The following is a 16,774-nucleotide window of genomic DNA, read 5'->3' as shown; positions in this document are numbered from 1 at the left end:
CGACCGCGACCACCACGACGGTCGCGTGGCCGGTCCCGACTGCGATCCCGACTACGGTCGCGGCTGCGCTCTCTGCTTCGGTCACGACCACGCTCGTTGGCGCGCCCACGAGGCTGGCGACGACGCCCCCAGCTGTCCAGGGACCCGCTTCGGCTTCGGCTACGGCTTCGTCCCATGCGAGGTGCGGAATGTGCAAATGCCGGACGTTATCCGGACTAGCGGTCGAAACCAGAGGATTCCAGAAGGGCGGAATTTTGGCGCCAGATCTTTTGGACCAGACACGCCGACCCAGAGCAGCACCAGAGTACAGTAAGTTGATGCATTCACAGCGCTCAACACCACATACGCGTGTACCAGATCTCGTTCAATCCATTTGCGATTGTTGGCGTTGGCCGCAGAGAAAGATCGCGGCTTCGCAACGACGACCAACACTAGCAACGGTGCGTACAGTGTACTTCGAAACAGTACATGAACTCTGTTTTGACACACTGTTTCGGCGAATACAACGCTGGCGGACCTCTCCCTCTACAAGTGCTCGGATGGCGTTGCTGTCGTGATGGCTGTGAGGGCTGCTGCTGCTGCTGCTGGTGCTAGGACCCCCTGTCTTGGTTGGCGTGGCGCTGGGACCAGGGTGGTCCCCCGCTCGCCTCCATGCGTTTGATTGGTTGGTTTGGAGCTGGGCCAATGAAGGGCGTTCGAAAAAAAGATATGGTCAATTAAATAATTTGGTGTTTGTATGCGATGGGTCGCGTGGAATAAAAAAGCGAGGATTTCTCGGCAAGATCTGCCCCACGATTTCATGCATTTTCGGAATCGGCGAGCGATGGACTTGACCGCCGGGAAGATCTGGAAGGTCGACGCATGCATTGGCATGATGGGCGACCCGTACATCGGGGCGACGGAGCTCGATGGGGGTCAGCTCGGGAACGGCCTCCTCCTCGTCTCCCACTTCCTCGGCCTCGAGGACGACGACCGCGTCAAGGCCGTCGCAGCGAGCCTCCGCGATGCGGTGCCATGGGCGCAGACCCAGACCAAGGACGCCAAGGAATTTACAGACGTGATGGGCAAGTTCAAGGACTACCTCCGGGACATGCAGATCGGGACGCCGTACATCATCCCCGGTGGCTGGGTCGGGAAGCTCTCGCGGAACGCGGTCGTGTACATTGTCGAGAAGACGGCGGCCGACGAGTATTCGTTCACAGTGTGCAACCGCGGGCCCGGCAGCGACTACCACCCGACGGACCCGACGCAGCTCAAGATGAAGGTGCAGTCGTGCGCGACGATCGCCCACGTGCCTGCAAGCCGCATGCTCGACCTCTCGTTCTGGAGTCTTGCCTTTTCGCTCTGGCTGAAGAACCCGCCGTCCGAGTACCACCGCATGGAGACGCTCTACGACGTGCTCTTGCCGTGGCTGGCCGACTCGGTCTTGCCTCTTGCGTTTGCGACGTCGCCCGACGCGTACTTTTGCACACCGCAGCGCAGCAACACTGGCTTTGTCAAGAACGTGGTCGAAGCCGCCAAGTTTCTCTTGCGCAAGAGAGGGCTCTCGGCGTTTGAAATCAAGCGCATCATGTTCCGCGTGCGTTGGAACATCCTCAAGCAGATGCGCGACGACTTGATTGCTCTCGACGACCCGACGCTGCCCTTCAAGACGTCGGCCGTCGAGGTATGTACATTTTGGCGGTCGCTACTGGAGGTCTCATTGCGTTGACCCTGTAGGCAATTCAAGCACTGGCGGGTATTTCACTCATCGACTCGCTGCAAGGTAGTCGTCAACTGCCCGACGTCATTGCGGACGCGCCGGTCATCGGTGTCTACTTTGCGAGTCTGAGCTGCCCTGCGTGCAAGACCTTTCGGACAAAGCTCATCCGTCTCTGCGACAGCCTCACGGCCGCCGGTCGCCGCATCGCGATCATTGTCGTGCCGCTCGATTCGACGGACGAAGAGTACCAGTCGCACTTGATGTCGCTTCCCGTGTCGTGGGCGTGCGTCCCGATCGCAGAGATGGCGGCGCGCAAAAAGCTCGTGCAAGCTTTCCACGTCTCGAAGATGCCGCTCCTCGTCGTCATGGACGCAACAGGCGCCGTCAAGACGCCTTTGGTGCGTTAACCCCTTGCATACGTATAGCGACTCATATCGCGACCAACTAGGGTGTTGAGCTCGTGCTCCAGGATCCGATTGGTGCGCACTACCCGTGGGTGCCGTCCGACACGTTCCAGCTGCCGTTGCCGACGCTCTCGGACACGGAGGGTGCGTGCATCCACATGGCGCTCAAGCAAACAGGCCTCTCCGCGATCAAGCAAAACACCGCCGGCGGGCTCTTGACGGACGACCTTGTGGCCGTGCACGAGCTCATCCAAGACGTGGATGCGAAGCGCGCGCTGATTGCAGCCAAGACTCCGGCACCGGAAGATACGTCCAAGTGGCAGTTTGATCGCCAAGTACCATTGCTTCCGTTCGAGCACATGGAGCACTTCAAGCCCGCGAGCGTCGACGGCTATGCAGGCAACGTCGCCGAGGCAGTCGTGCCCGTGCTTGCCAGCATGCTCGACGTCCCGGAGCGTGTCGGTACGATCGAGCTGGCGGCGGCGGCCTTTATCCGCTGCGAGGGCGTGTGCCAGTCGCTCTTGCAGCGCGCAGGCGACGGATCGTCGTCCTCGCGCGTCGCGCTGCACCACGAAGTCATCCAACTCGTCACGACGCTCTTTACCGAGACGATCCCCGTGCCATCGATTGCGGACGACGACATGTGGCGGCAGCCTGTCGGGAAGGAGCTGCAGTTTGGTGTTTTGAAGAGCGTTCACAACCTTGTGCTTATCCTCGGTATCGTGTGGCAGTCAATTGAGCGGCCGTCGCGAAGCTTGGACGCCACGCGGGCCCTCGCCTCGATCTGTGCGCTGGCCATGTACGATGCCATGCTGCGCGCGGTCGCCGTCGACACGCCTATGGAGATGTCGCTGCTAATGGCCGAGGGCTACGTGCTCGCGAATTCATTTTGCCAAAACAGCCGGACGCTGCTCGAGACGGCGCGCGCGATGGAGCTCGTGCAACCGTCGTTTGCGGTCGTGCGTGGCCGCGTCCTTGCGTACTTTGCGTCGCTCAACACGCTCACGCCGCTCTTTGAGCTGCGCATGCCGGACGAGAAGGTCGAGCTCAAAAAGTACAGCACGACGTTTGGCTTTTTGCGCAAGCTCATGGAGCTGTACAACTACCCGCTCATTGCGCCCGATGACGCCAACCCACCGAGCGAAATGGAGGCGCTCGTCGACTGGTTCCTCTCGGACTCGACGCCGCTTGCCGAGCAGCACCCCGAAATGGCCCAGACGCGCGACCTCGTGACGATGTGCAAGTTTCTGTGCACGATGGAGACGCGCGAAGACGAGCTCATGCGCCGCCGCACGGGCCTGCGCCAGTGGCAGATGTGGTCGCTCACGTTTGACGAGGCGACGTCGCGCTACGGCCGCCGCTTCAACATTTCGCGCAACTTTCTCGCGGGCAAGCTCAAGTGGGAGGTGGCGGGCTTCCGCGGCATCGACCAGGACATTGCCGACATTGATGTCTCGGGCTTTACCCAGCGCAAGCTCTTTTTCGGCGAGGGCCCCGTCGTTGTGAGCCCGGCGTCGCTGCCACCACTGCTCCAGACGTCGCTGCCCGTCGTGACAGAGGATGATGTGATGCACACGGATGCACTGCCGCTCTTCCAGGGCACGCTCTCGTCGGAAGAGTCGGAGTATTTGCTGAGCTACCTCACTGTGCCGTATACGCGCATTCCGCTCGTCCTGGGCTTCTTCGCGTCGCGGGACCGCGTCATGTACCTCTTCAACCCACTTTTGCAGACGCTGCTGCGCGCCGTGCTCTTTGAAGGTGGTGACTGGGTCCTGCGCACGAGCGGCGAGTCGAGCGCCGAAATGATTACGCACGTACCTCTGCGCAAGAGCGGTCTCGTGCTCCAGGAAGAGGCGCTCGAGCAGGTGCTCGATGCGCGCGTGCACCACCAAAAGGCCGCCGACCACCTCGGCACGATGAACGGTCTTTTGCTTAACGAGCTCTCGCACGCACCCGAGGCGACCGTGCGCCCGATCCTCATCATGTTGCAGGCGATCACGGAGCTCGGCGAGGCATCGGTGCACTCGTCGGACGCGAGCTTCATCTTGTACATGCTCCAGCTCAGCGTCGACGTACTGCGGTATGTGACATTTGCCGTGTACGAGCACACACACGTGTCTGCGACGACGTTGGCGACGCTGCAGGCGCTGCGCAGCGAGCTCGTGGGTCAGCTCTTTGGTTTCGGGCTCACGACGCTGGACAAGTGGCGCATGGAGGCCGAGGCGAAGGACGACCTCCGCACGGCGTGCGTCATCCACTCGTATATGGCGCTTCTCTTTATGAACCTGCGCGTCGACGAGTACACACCGGCGCGGCTGGTGACGCTGCTCGGAAGTGTCGCGTATGTGCGCAATTGGCACTGCTTTGGCATGCACGTGCTCCTGGAAGACGAGTCGGAGCTCTCGAGTGAACAACGACTCTTGCGCTGGCTCCAAGCCCACGGCATTGACACTAAGAACGTCGCGACGGGGTCTTTGGACAAGTACCTCACGGATCGCCCGGTGTTTTGAAGGTCGGCATGGAGATTATCCAAGCACCGAGCATTCTGAAGAAGAAGCCAAAGGAGGACGCGACCACCGTGCTGTACCCGCCGGCGGGCGTTCTCGAGAGCGAGCTCTTTGAGCTGCTGCAGGCCAAGCGCCGGTCGATTGTCGAGTTTGCCCAGTCGCTCTCGCCGAACGACTGCAACGCGCTGCTCAACTCGATTCTGCACATTGCGCTCCGGGCCAAGACCGTGCCGACGCACGAGTGGACGATGGACGCGGGTGTGGCCGGCACGGGTCGCTACGTGTGCACGCAAGCCGAGATGAAGATTGACCTGCAAACGGGCGAGATTCTCTGGCGCAACGACGAGCTCAAGCCCGTGCCCGACTCGATGGTGCAGTTTTCCGACTATCGCCATCACTTTGGCAACGAAGCGCTGCACTGCGGCCTCGTCGCACGCCAAGCGCATCTCCGACTCAGTCACCTCTTGGCACCGAGTGCGAGCTCATGGAGTGGGATGAGCCGTCGCCCGACGACCAAGGCGTCGACACGCCGACGGTGTTTCTTCCGCCTGTCCCGGCCGCGACGCCTGCCGTCCCGAGCGACGCCAAGATGTACTGGGAGTGCCCGGCGTGTACGTGCGCCAACTTTAACGGCGACCAGCCCAACGCAGCGTGTGAGGTGTGCGCAACGCCCAAGCATGTACCGGCGCCGACACCAGCGCCGGCGCAGCCGGCCGAGCCCACGGAGACGGGGTTCCTGTACCTCGGAACCGAGTATAGCCGGCGCTTGGATCCGTACTCAAAGGACGAGCACGAGATTGAGTCGGAGCTCTGGTTTGTGAGTCTCGTGCGGAGCGTCGTGAACGCGCTCTTTCCCGAGGACGACCCGGCCAAGAAGCTGCCGTTCTCGCTCTTCCTTCCAACGAGCGTGGCGCCCGAGACGGCGCCGCACGTGACGCTTCTGGCGCTGCACAAGAACGACAAGTCGGATTTTCTCTCGACATTCAAGGAGATGATCGTGTACCGCCACTACAACGTACTCCATGTCTTTTCGCTCATCTCGCACGGCCGCCGCCTGCACCGCAAGCTTCTCTTTACGTCGAATGCGCGTCTCGCGCTGCACAGCTTTGTGCCCAACGTCGAGGGCGCCGGCGAGTCGGTCGCGCCGAGCGTGCAGTACGCGGCGGGCGACATTATGGAGCTCCAGAGCTCTGGCAACTCGCTCGTCATTTTGCGTCGCAACAAGAGCCTTCATGGCGTTGAGACGTACTTGCCGCCGCGGTTTCTCCAGGGCCTCATTCCGAGCGCGTTCCTCGAAGCGTTCAAGTTTTGGCAGGGCGAAGACGGCATTTTGCGCGGCGAGCCGCTCGACGACGAGTCGCAGTGGTTCAAGTACCAGCTCGAGATCCAGCTCAAGCACAACAAGGTTGCGTACGTTGTCCGCAAGGCGATCGATGCCGCGCCGACGCTGATCCAGCACACGTTGGGCCAGCCGTCGGTGATTGCGCCGCCGCCTGCGCCGATTGCCGTGCCGCCGACGCCGCCGCCGATGCGCCAAGAGATGGTCATTGCCGACGAAGACGTAGTCCAGCTCATGTCGCTCGGGTTTTCGTACTCGGGGTGCGTCCTTGCGCTCAAGGAGTCGGGCAACAGCGTCGAAGAAGCCGCGATGTGGCTGCTGGACGAAGCCAACCAGACGCGCATTCTTCAAGCCGACGAGATTCCAGAAGAAGCGCTCGAGGCGTCGCTCCGTGAGCAGCAACTCGTCGAGGCTGTCATGGCGGCGTCATCTGTCTCGCGCATTGCGGCGACGTATGCGCTGGAGCTCTTCAACCACGACGATACGCTGGCGACGGCGTGGCTTTGCGAGCCCGACAACGCGGACGAAATCGCACGCATGGAAGCCGACACGCGCGGTGGTGACGCTGACACGTCCCTGCCCAACGCGCCGCGCTTGGCCAAGCAAGCGTCCGAAGGCGAGCAAGCCGACGCCAAGCGCGTCAAGATGACGCACGGTGGCGAGCTTGTGCTCTTGAACCCGCTCCATATCGCGTCACCGGACTCTACGATGGCGCGCATTGCACACGTCCTGGGGCGCATTGAAGATCTCTCGCACGTGTTGATTTGGACGGCAACGTTGCCGACGGCGCTATTGCAGCACGAGACCGAGTCGGACCCGGTCGGAGAATTGTCGCAGATTGCGCTCATCGAGCTGCCACGGCTCAAGTTGCGCTTTGAGCCGCGCCGTGGGGACGACGGGCGCGTCCATCTCTACATGGTCGACCAGCGCGAGTGGTTTATCTGTCTCGACGACATGTCGAAGCTCTCGGCGCCGCTTCGCGCCCTCGCCACCTCGATGCCGGACGCGGTCGTGCTGGCCACGTCCCGTGATGAGTACCGGTTTCTGTGCGCCAACCACGATGTGTATCGCCCGATGGTCCAAGGCGTGCCGTTCTCGACCGTTGTCGTGCCCAACCGCGCGTCGGCGGGCTGGCAGCAGGTCATGGAGACGCGCTACTACTTGTACCCGGTGCACGCAAGCCAGACGTTTGTGCTGACGCCGAGTCTGAGTTCGACGCTGTACCTGATTTTGCTCGCGCTCATGAACCGCCAGTACAAGAGCGCGGCGCAGTACATTGCGACGTGCCATGTCGACGTGCCGTTTACGGACGAGGAGCAGTGGATCTTCAACCAAATTGAAAAGACGCTGCAGGACCGGCACCCGGACGCGTGCGCGTGCCGCGTCCGATTGGCGCTCGCGATCCAGTACAGCGAAAATAAGTGCTCGTGGCGCTTGGCGGACGAGCTGCACGTCGTGTCAACCAGCGTCGCCCACGTGCAAGCCGAGTGCCGCTTGAACGCCCAGGAGGAGCTCGACGCGCTCGCGCTCTGTGAGAACATGTCGCCGCTGCTGCAAGTGCGCATGGCCCTCTGCGTCGCCGAGCAGCGAAAGCAGATGGACACGGATGTCAAGCCTGCGCGCCTCCGCGTGGGTGGTCAGCCGTGGGTCAAGCTCAACATGCTCACGGCCGCGTACCTCGAAGAACATGCAACGACGCTCTCGACGGTGCGCTACAAGCGGCCGTCGGCGCTGCTGGCCGACGAAGAGTGCATGAAGCTGATTTGGGACAATGAGATTGTCGGCGACGAAGCGAGCGGCGCGAACCGCGGCCTCGGCTGCCTCTTTTTGTACGAGTGTCTCAACGGACATGTGTCGCTCCGACTGCACGGCGAAGAGTACACGCGGTCGATGGCCGACCTCCTCGCGCGCTTTTTGCATCTGAAGCTCGCGCGCTGGGGCAAGGAAGTCGTCGAGGACGGCGAGGAAGAGTGCTCGGTCTCGATTGCCATGTCGCAGGTTGCGGTCGTGCTCTCGAACCCGTACCACGCGTGGCCCGCGCTGCCCGTGGACCGGGACTCGACGCACATGCTCGAGCGCGGCGTGAACCTCTACTCGAAGCACTTGAAGGACTCGATGCTCAAGAACTTTTTCGACATGACCACGATGGAGTTTCAGACGCTCCTCGTCGCCAACAGCGACCGCGTCATCCCGCCGTTGCGGCAGCAGCTCACGCACGCGCACAAGACGCTGCCCGAGACGGTGCGCCGCGCGCGTGCCGGCGCGTTTCCGTTTCCTTTGGCGGTCAAGCCCTCGGACGCGAGCTGCGCCGAGCGTGTCTTCACGCTTGGCCACGACGCGCTGCATCCGTTTGTGCCGCTCAGCTTTTTCCGCGCCGAGGACTATGTCGTGCACTGCCGCCCCGAGCGCGAACTGGCGACGCAGCTGCCGTTTGATCTCTCGGCGCACCCCGCGGCGCAGAGCGTCGTTGCCAAGGACTTGCTGCAGCGATTGGCCGACGACGTCAAGAACCATGCCGAGACGACCAACCACACGCTCGAGCCGTTCTTTGTCGGCGTGTCCCGCCTTGGCTTTGACGGCGCGACGTGCGTGGCCAAGCTCGAGACGCTCATTGCAGCGAGTCATGCGCAGCGCGCCAAGGACGAAGCCTTTGTCCTCGCGACGATTGCGACGCTGGAAGCGCGCGTCAATGTGGTTGAATTTAGCGTCACCGATACGCCGAGCACGCGCTTGGCCAAGTGCCGCTTCCTCGTCGAGCGGTTTGCGCAGCAGCACACGCCCATCGACTTTGCGTACCTCGCGTCGACGCTCGCGTCCTCCGACATGGCCGGCGACCTCGCGCGCAAGAACCCGTTTGTCGATGTGGCGCAATTGCCGACGGTACTGCAGCTCGTCCAGCTCGTGCTCTTTTGCGCCAACCGTATGAGCCATCTGAACCGACTGATTGGGTCGGCGGCCGCGCTGAAATCGCTCGTCGAGTCGCACGTGCTGTACCAAAACCAAGACGCGAGCCGGATGCTGCACGCGTCGCAGGACGTGGCCAACGGACTCTTGGCGTCGCGCCACTACCTCAAGGAGCGCGATGGACAGACGTATGCGTACGACCCGCGCTACCTCCTCTTTGAGTTTGTGTTTGAGCTCCTCTTGCGGCAGCGTCAAGTCGAAATGGTCGAGAGCTTTATGACGAGCATGCACAATGGCGTCTCGCGGGTGCAGCAGATGATCATGGGCGCCGGCAAGACGACGGTCGTCGGGCCGCTCTTGACGTACATGCTCGCCGACTCGAAGGTGCTCGTGACGCACGTCATGCCGACGGCGCTCCTCGAGCAGTCGCGCGCCGTGCTCCGGTCGCGCTTTAGCAATGCGATTCTTCAAAAGCGCATCTTTACGCTGTCGTTTGACCGGAGCGTCGACGACGACCCGATGGCGATCCTAGCGCTTGCGTCCAAGCTCCAGCGTGCGTGCGTGCACGCTGATGTCATTTGCGCGTCGCCCGAGGCCATCAAGTCGCTTTTGCTCAAGTTTGTCGAGCTCCTCCACTCGCTCGAGCAGTCGACGCACGACCCGGACTTTCGCCTCCACGACACGTCGCGGACCGGCATGCGCATCCGCAAGGTGCTTCACTCGCGCGCCGACATGGCCGACGAACTTCAGGTTGTGCTTCGGCAGTGGCAGCGCGGCGTCCTCATCATGGACGAGGTGGACGTGCTCTTGCATCCGCTTCGGTCGGAACTCAACTTTCCGATCGGCAACAAGTTTCCGATCGACTTGGCGGCGAACCGCTGGGAGCTACCGATGCACCTTCTCGACGTCGTGCTCTCGTCGTCGTCGTCGTCGCCGCTGCACGCGGAGCTCCACACGCTCTTGCATGAGGGCTACAACGTGCATGCGCTCCAGCGCTTCCCGCATTTGGTGCTGCTGGACGTTGCGTACTATGACGCCAAGCTCCGACCGATCCTCGCTCGCGTCGCGTACGAGTGGCTCTCGCACCACTTCAAGATGGGCAAGTGCACGCTCTCGATGGACGACGTCATCTACTACCTGCAGTGCGACCGCGTCGACCTTGGTAGTCAGTCGCACATTGAGAATGGGCTCTCGGAGCACGGCCTCAAGCTGCTCAACCTCGGGCGCGAATGGATCCGGACGCTCTTGCCGCACTGCCTTTCCAAGATCAACCGCGTCTCGTACGGCCTTTTGCAGAAGCAGCATTTCGAGTCGAATGGCAACACGCCGTCTCGTCTCTTGCTCGCAGTGCCCTTTGTCGGTAAGGACGTACCGAGTCGGTCGTCGGAGTTTGCACATCCCGACGTGCTCATTGGCCTCACGATCCTCGCGTACCGCTACGAAGGCGTCCGGCGCACCGACATCAAGACGGTTGTCGCGCAGCTCAAGCACGACTTTAGCCGGCAGCTCGGGCCGCGCGAGCAGCGCCCCGCGTGTGCGCTCTTCCGGTCGTGGGTGCTCGAAGGCCTCGCGCTGGCCGAGAGCACGAGCGGCGTCCTCCCGCTGCCGCTCTTTCAGCTCAACGACGCGTCGCAGGTGACGCGCTTGTTGCAGCTGGTGCGGCTCTTGCCGTCGGTCGTGCACTATTATGTGCGGCAGCACGTCTTTCCGTCGTGCATGAACTTTCAGAAGCTCAAGGTCTCGGCGTGCGGCCACGAGCTCGGGAGCGACAGTCTCTTTGCGAAGCGCATTGGTTTCTCGGGTACGCCGAGCAATTTGCTGCCGTTGGACCTCGGCGACTGCCACTATGAGCCGCAGTCGGACGGCAACATCTTTTCGGTGCTCACGTCGGCGCGCGTGACGACGCTCGAGCGCAAGCTCGACTGGACCGCGACGAGTCTGCTCAGAGACATTGCAACCCACGACCCGCCGTTCCATGCGCTCATCGACACGGGCGCGCTCATCACGGGCCTCGACAATGAAGAGGTCGCGCGCTTCCTCTTGACGCACTTGCCTCTCTCGATGGAAGGCGTCGTCTACTTGGACCCGAGCGACCGGCAGATGATTTTGCTGCGCGACCACGCGGCCGCGATGCCGCTCGTGCAGTGCGGTCTCGGGCCCGAGAAGCGCTTTACGTTTTACGACCAAGTGCACACGACCGGCATGGACATCAAGCAGTGCACGAGTGCCCGCGCCGTGCTCACGCTTGGGAAGGACATGACGTTTCGAGATTATGCCCAAGGCGCGTACCGCATGCGCGGCATTGGCGCGGGCCAGACGATCCATTTGTACTTGATCCCCGAGGTGGAGAACCGGATTCGCCAAGAAGTCGCGACGGGACCGGTTCTTCTCGACGACTTTCGACTGCTCGTGCCCGCGTGGCTGCTCGTCAACTCGATGAAGATGGAGTCGATGCAGCTCGTGCAGCTCTCGCTCCAGGAGCTCCACAACACGTGGCGGAAGCGCGCCCTCTATGCGCTCCTCGATGAAGTCGATGCGCACAGACACGGCCAGAATGCGACGCAGCGGCTGCTGCGTTTCCAAGGCAACGACTGGCTGCGGCAGTGCATTGACGCCTTCCGCGTCCAAGTGTCGTACGCGGTCGCGGCGCAGCTGCCGTTGCCCAAGGCGATCACCGACACGATGGCCGAGCTCACGGCGGCGCATGCCGCCTTTGTGCAAACGCCGGCCGAGCTTGCGCGGATCGAGACGGTCCAGCGCCGCGTGAGCAGCCTCAGCGGGCACGTGACCGCGTCGAGCGACATGCACTTGAACGCCGAGGTCGTCCACGAGAATGAAGCCGAGGCGGAAGAAGAGGCCGAAGAAGAGGCCGAGCAGGAAGAGCAAAAGATGAGCGCATACACGCGCGACGACGAGCATCCGGTGCCGTGGAGCACGGACGCTCTCAAGGAGATGACGGGCGACTCGTTTTACCCGATGGCGCGCTTCCAGGCGCACACGGCGTGCCCGTCGATCGCTTTTCCGGTCTCGATGCTCGTCTCGGACAACTACTTTCGTCCGCGCTGGATCGGCCTTGGCGAGCGCCGACTCAAGAACGTTGGCTTTCTCATGGAGTGGCATCCGCTTCAGATCCAGAGCCGGCTGCGCGCGCGCATCACGACGCTCTTTGTTGCGATCTGCGCGCAACAACCCGGCATTGCCCCGACGGACGCAGCAGCCCAAGCGATCCAGCTCGCGTCGCAATCGGACCTTGGGACACCGGACGAGAATGAGGTGCCGGGGCCTGTCTACGTTGTCGCGCTCTCGCTGGCCGAAGGCGAGACGCTGCGTCGCATGATCCACTGCGCGCACCCCATCTTTGCCGTCAGCGGTATCCAGCTACGCACGGCCGACGGCGCGCTCGTCGAGGCGTCGCACGCGTCGTCGGCGGCGCTGACGCCGACTGTGCAAGAAGCCATCGAGTGCTTTCGGTTCTTCAACGGCGAAATGTACTACACGGCGCCGCAGATGGACCACGTGCTCGCGGGCCTTGCCGACATTCCGCTGCACTTGCGGCACGAATTCTTCATGTGTTGTCTCCGCCTGCGCCGCCGCGAGCGCCAGCTCTGGGGCGACACGCCGCTGGCCAAGGTCTTTACCAAGTCGGACGAGTGGCATTTGCTGAGCGCGCGCGCCAAGATGGAGCAATTTCAGCGCGGCATTCGCACCGAGAAGATCCCGCTCCTCTCGTCGTGGCACCGTTTTGACGGCAACAACGACGGCGTTCTCTCGTACGACGAGCTCCTCCGGTGCTTTGAGAGCTTCCAGCTCGGGTTCTCGCCCAGCGACCTCAACGAGATTATCGGTCTCGTCGAGACGGCGCACGAAGAGCGCGGCGTGTCGATCGCCAAGCTCTGCGCGGCCTTCCACGTCGACCCGACAAAGGAGCACCACGCTGCCAAGACGACGACGACCGACGGCGACGCGCTCTGGATGTGCAGCGTGTGCACGTACACGAACGAGCCGCTCTTGACGGCGTGCGCCATGTGCAGCGAGCCGCGCGACAAGCTCGCCAAGACGCCGCAAGCCACCACATGGACGTGCGAGAACTGCACGTGCGTCAACCCGATTCTCGAGACGACGTGCTCGGTGTGCGAGATGGGCATGAGCGGCCGCCGCGAGGTGCCCAAAGACAAGTGGGTCTGCGACCCGGACCAAGGCGGCTGCACTTTTTTCAACCCGCTCTCGTCCTTCTACTGCGACGTGTGCAACCGCGCGCGCCCCGACCTCGCGAGCCACCGCTTCTAGAGTCGACACCATGGACCCAAATGCATGTAAATAAATAAGTATCAATCCTTCAATCCGACGGGCCGGGCTCATCGGGAGACATCGGACTAGGGCTTGGGTTGTCCTTGCTAGCTCGGCTGGTTGCGCTACCTGCGACGCCGCGTCGGAAGGTCCAAGGACCAGGTACGTCGGCGCCAGACTTGCAACCGAGTTGTCCCCAGCAAATGCTTGGCCATTTGTTGACGCGTTGGACAAGACATCAACAAGAAAAGAAAATCAATTTAGCGGCTCCGTTCGTCTGGGATTTAAAGTTCCTAGCGTCGATTCGCTCGCGGTGACGGCAGCTTGGCGTGCTAACGAGCCTTTGGTTGATCGATCGACCCATCGATCGAGAGTGGGAAGGTAGCATGATGAGAAATGGCCCGAGATTTCACAGCTCAGCGTACTAGTACTACAATTAGGCAAGCGTGTTCAGCGAATCGCTCGCTCGGCTGATGCGTGTCCCGCTAACGTGCTGCCTCCACGCCGTCGCGAGCTGCACTATGACGCTCAAGAACGCGCGATCTTTCACTTCAACCTCGCGAGCGTTCGCATCGGCAAGCGTCCGGTTGAAGTTGGAGGCCGAGCCCATTTTTCCGGATTTCCGGATCGGGATTTGCCCGTTGCCTGAAAGTGCAACGTCGCCATTTCCAAATTGGCCGCGGAACAAGCATGAAGAAGCCGACGACGATGACGAGCAGCAACGGCGCGCCGCTGCCGGCCGACGGGCTCACGGCGTCGGCGACCGCGGGCCCGAGCGGGCCGATCGTGCTCACGGACTTTGCGCTCATCGACCACCTCGCGCACTTTGACCGCGAGCGCATCCCGGAGCGGGTCGTGCACGCCAAGGGCGCGGGCGCGTTTGGCTACTTTGAGACGACGGCCGACATTACCGACGTGTGCAAGGCGAGCCTCTTTGCAGCGGTTGGCAAGCGCACGCCGGTGGCGGCGCGCTTCTCGACGGTCGGCGGCGAGTCGGGCAGCGCCGACACGGTCCGCGATCCGCGCGGGTTTGCGGTCAAGTTTTACACGGAGGAAGGCAACTGGGACCTCGTTGGCAACAACACGCCGATCTTCTTCATCCGCGACCCGATTCTCTTCCCGAGCTTTATCCACACGCAGAAGCGCAATCCGTCGACGCATCTCAAGGACGCCGACATGTTTTGGGACTTCATCTCGCTGCGCCCCGAGACGACGCACCAAGTGTCGTTCCTCTTCTCGGACCGCGGTATTCCGGACGGGTACCGCCACATGAACGGGTACGGCAGCCACACGTTTATGAACACGAACGCCGCCGGCGACGTGAGCTACGTCAAGTACCACTTCAAGACGGACCAGGGCATCCGCAACCTTCCGGTGCGTCCTTGCATCTCGCTGTATCCAGTCGATACATTTGACGTGTAGGTCGACGAGGCCGAGAAGCTCAGCGCGTCCAACCCGGATTACGCGATCCAAGATTTGTACGAGGCCATTGCCCGCAAGGAATTCCCGACGTGGACACTCTACATCCAGGTCATGTCGGAAGCCGACGCCGAGGCGCAGCTCGCGAAGGGCTTTAACCCGTTTGACGTGACCAAGATTTGGGCGCACTCGGCGTACCCGCTGCGGGAAGTCGGCAAGCTCGTCTTGCACCGCAACCCGCCCAACTACTTTGCCGACGTCGAGCAGCTCGCGTTTGCGCCGTCGCACTTTGTACCGGGCATTGATGCGTCGCCCGACAAGATGCTGCAAGGCCGTCTCTTCTCGTACGCCGACACGCACCGCCACCGCCTCGGCGTCAACTACCAGCAGATTCCGGTCAACCAGCCGCTGCGCCCGCCGCAGACATACCAGCGCGACGGTGCCATGTCGGTCATCGGCAACATGGGCAGCACGCCCAACTACTTTCCCAACTCAGCCGGCGGCCCATCCTTTGCGCTGGGCCTGGCCCAGATGACGGCCAAGATCCCGGCGGCGACGCGCGTCATGAAGTACTCGACGAAGGACGACGACAACTTTTCGCAGTGCGGCGACTTTTACCGCAAGGTGCTCTCGGAGGCCGAGCGCACTCGCCTCGTCGACAACATCGCCGGCAACCTCGTCCACGCCCACCCGACGATCCAGGCCCGCGCGGTACGCCTGTATCAAGTTGATACATTGATAGATGTATGGGGATTGTAGATTGCCAACTTTGCCGCGGCCGACAAGGAGTACGGCGCGCGCCTCGCGGCCAAGGTGCAGCAGCTGCGCCAGCAAGGCAAGGGCAACGCGTCGCGCACGGCCGCTGCGGCGCCGCTCAACCCGCCCCGCGCCACGACGTACGTGCCCGTGCCGCCGACCGAAGACTCGCACCCGCGTCTCTAAGCGACGGTCGCTCCATTTGATGTGTTTGATTTCCAACAAGCCTGAATGAATGAATATTGATGCTCATGGGATGCAGATCTTGTCGCCTGAAGTATGGAGGACCAATAAGCACATCTACATGCTGCGAAGCTATATGTTGTGGCGATGCGCGCCACAACATACATTTATAGCATTTGGTATACAACACGAGTTCTGCACCAGTGATACCTTACCTCCTTACCGGAACATACAAGTTGGTAGGTGTCAATGACGAGGGCTCTTCATAAAAGAGAGGACCCTCCATGGGCACATTGCATTGGTCGACCCGCGACCGCGCTGTCGCCCTCAGTGTCACGGGCTTTGTCCAATGTACTGTGCTGCCTGGATGTAGCGAGGACTATTAATACTTTCGGGTCAAACTCGTCCAACGCCGTCGCCAAACCCAGCCAACGATTGCAGGAGCGAGAGCCGTCCTTGTGGCATCTACACTTTGTACCTCGGCAGCGGCAGCCTCCGTTTGGAGCACCCAACCAAGAATGATGCTACGTACTATTAGTATTGTATGCCATGTGTCGTAGACGCGTGCATGGGTTGTCGCCGGTCCCAATACGAGGGTAGGTTTCTACGAGGGGTAGGGTTTCCTGGTCGAGCCAGTGTACAGCGCGTGTAAAGGGTCGAGGCGCCTTTGTACGGCCGCCGGCAGAATTTATCTACAGTAGGGACTTTGAACGTAAAAGATCATGAAAGCCCTATGGTCTGGCGGTACAGCGCGAGGTTTTACTCTCAGTAGGGTCAGGATTCGATACCCTATTTCGCGGAAGCGGACGACTTGCGTGTTCAGACGCTTGCATGCCCGATTCCGCGTCATATTTTGTTGCGGACGATGCTGCCATATACAATACAAAATGTACTTTTTTATCGACGCCAACCCCGACCTCTTAATCTATGGTACCTGCAGCTACGTCAAGTCATCGTGTAAAACAATTATTGTGCGTAGTGGCAACGGCATATAGTGAGTGCAGGGTGGACAATGATGTTGCCAGCTCTCCTCGTCATAGCATCACAGCACGAGTGGGCTTGGAGCGATGTCTTGCTTCCCAAGCTCAAGCGACAAGCTTTGCATTGCACGCGTGATCGCTCATGCATGTATGCCAACGTTAAATGCAGCGACTACCGCTGCAAGGCGCGAGTCCTCGGTCGGCACGTACCTTGTGGCACAGCGCGGGTTGAGCGGCCAAGCGCGACGCGTTGCCGTGGCTTTGCAGCTGCTGCACCTTGGCCGCAATGGGCA

At 61.7% G+C, this 16,774-nt stretch overlaps 2 protein-coding genes across 2 annotated transcripts; both read left to right on the top strand.

Moving 5' to 3' along the window:
- Positions 1-823: 823 nt before the first annotated feature.
- SPRG_20090 (hypothetical protein) lies at positions 824-13,143 on the top strand (the record flags this gene model as incomplete). Its single annotated transcript, XM_012344928.1, is given in 5 exon segments — positions 824-1,666; positions 1,720-2,100; positions 2,151-4,607; positions 4,619-5,041; positions 5,071-13,143. The coding sequence occupies 5 exon segments, from the start codon at positions 824-826 to the stop codon at positions 13,141-13,143; spliced, it is 12,177 nt and encodes a 4,058-aa protein (XP_012200318.1).
- Positions 13,144-13,809: 666 nt separating this feature from the next.
- On the top strand, positions 13,810-15,575 carry SPRG_06063 (hypothetical protein). The gene is made up of 3 exons (XM_012344788.1): positions 13,810-14,517; positions 14,566-15,273; positions 15,322-15,575. The coding sequence occupies exons 1-3, from the start codon at positions 13,834-13,836 to the stop codon at positions 15,502-15,504; spliced, it is 1,575 nt and encodes a 524-aa protein (XP_012200178.1). The 5' UTR covers positions 13,810-13,833; the 3' UTR covers positions 15,505-15,575.
- Positions 15,576-16,774: the final 1,199 nt, after the last annotated feature.

The sequence above is a fragment of the Saprolegnia parasitica genome (genome assembly GCF_000151545.1).
Source record: "Saprolegnia parasitica CBS 223.65 unplaced genomic scaffold supercont2.20, whole genome shotgun sequence".
Classification (NCBI taxonomy): domain Eukaryota; phylum Oomycota; class Saprolegniomycetes; order Saprolegniales; family Saprolegniaceae; genus Saprolegnia; species Saprolegnia parasitica.
The sequence above is the reverse complement of the archived record's forward strand: the minus strand, read 5'-3'. Positions and strand labels throughout refer to the sequence as shown.

Bases quoted from the DNA above. Each gene is read 5' to 3' on its own strand.
- SPRG_06063 (XM_012344788.1), top strand. From the start codon at position 13,834: ATGAAGAAGCCGACGACGATGACGAGCAGCAACGGCGCGCCGCTGCCG. The intron at 14,518-14,565 runs GTGCGTCCTTGC...TTTGACGTGTAG, and splicing joins AGGGCATCCGCAACCTTCCG to GTCGACGAGGCCGAGAAGCT. The intron at 15,274-15,321 runs GTACGCCTGTAT...TGGGGATTGTAG, and splicing joins CGACGATCCAGGCCCGCGCG to ATTGCCAACTTTGCCGCGGC.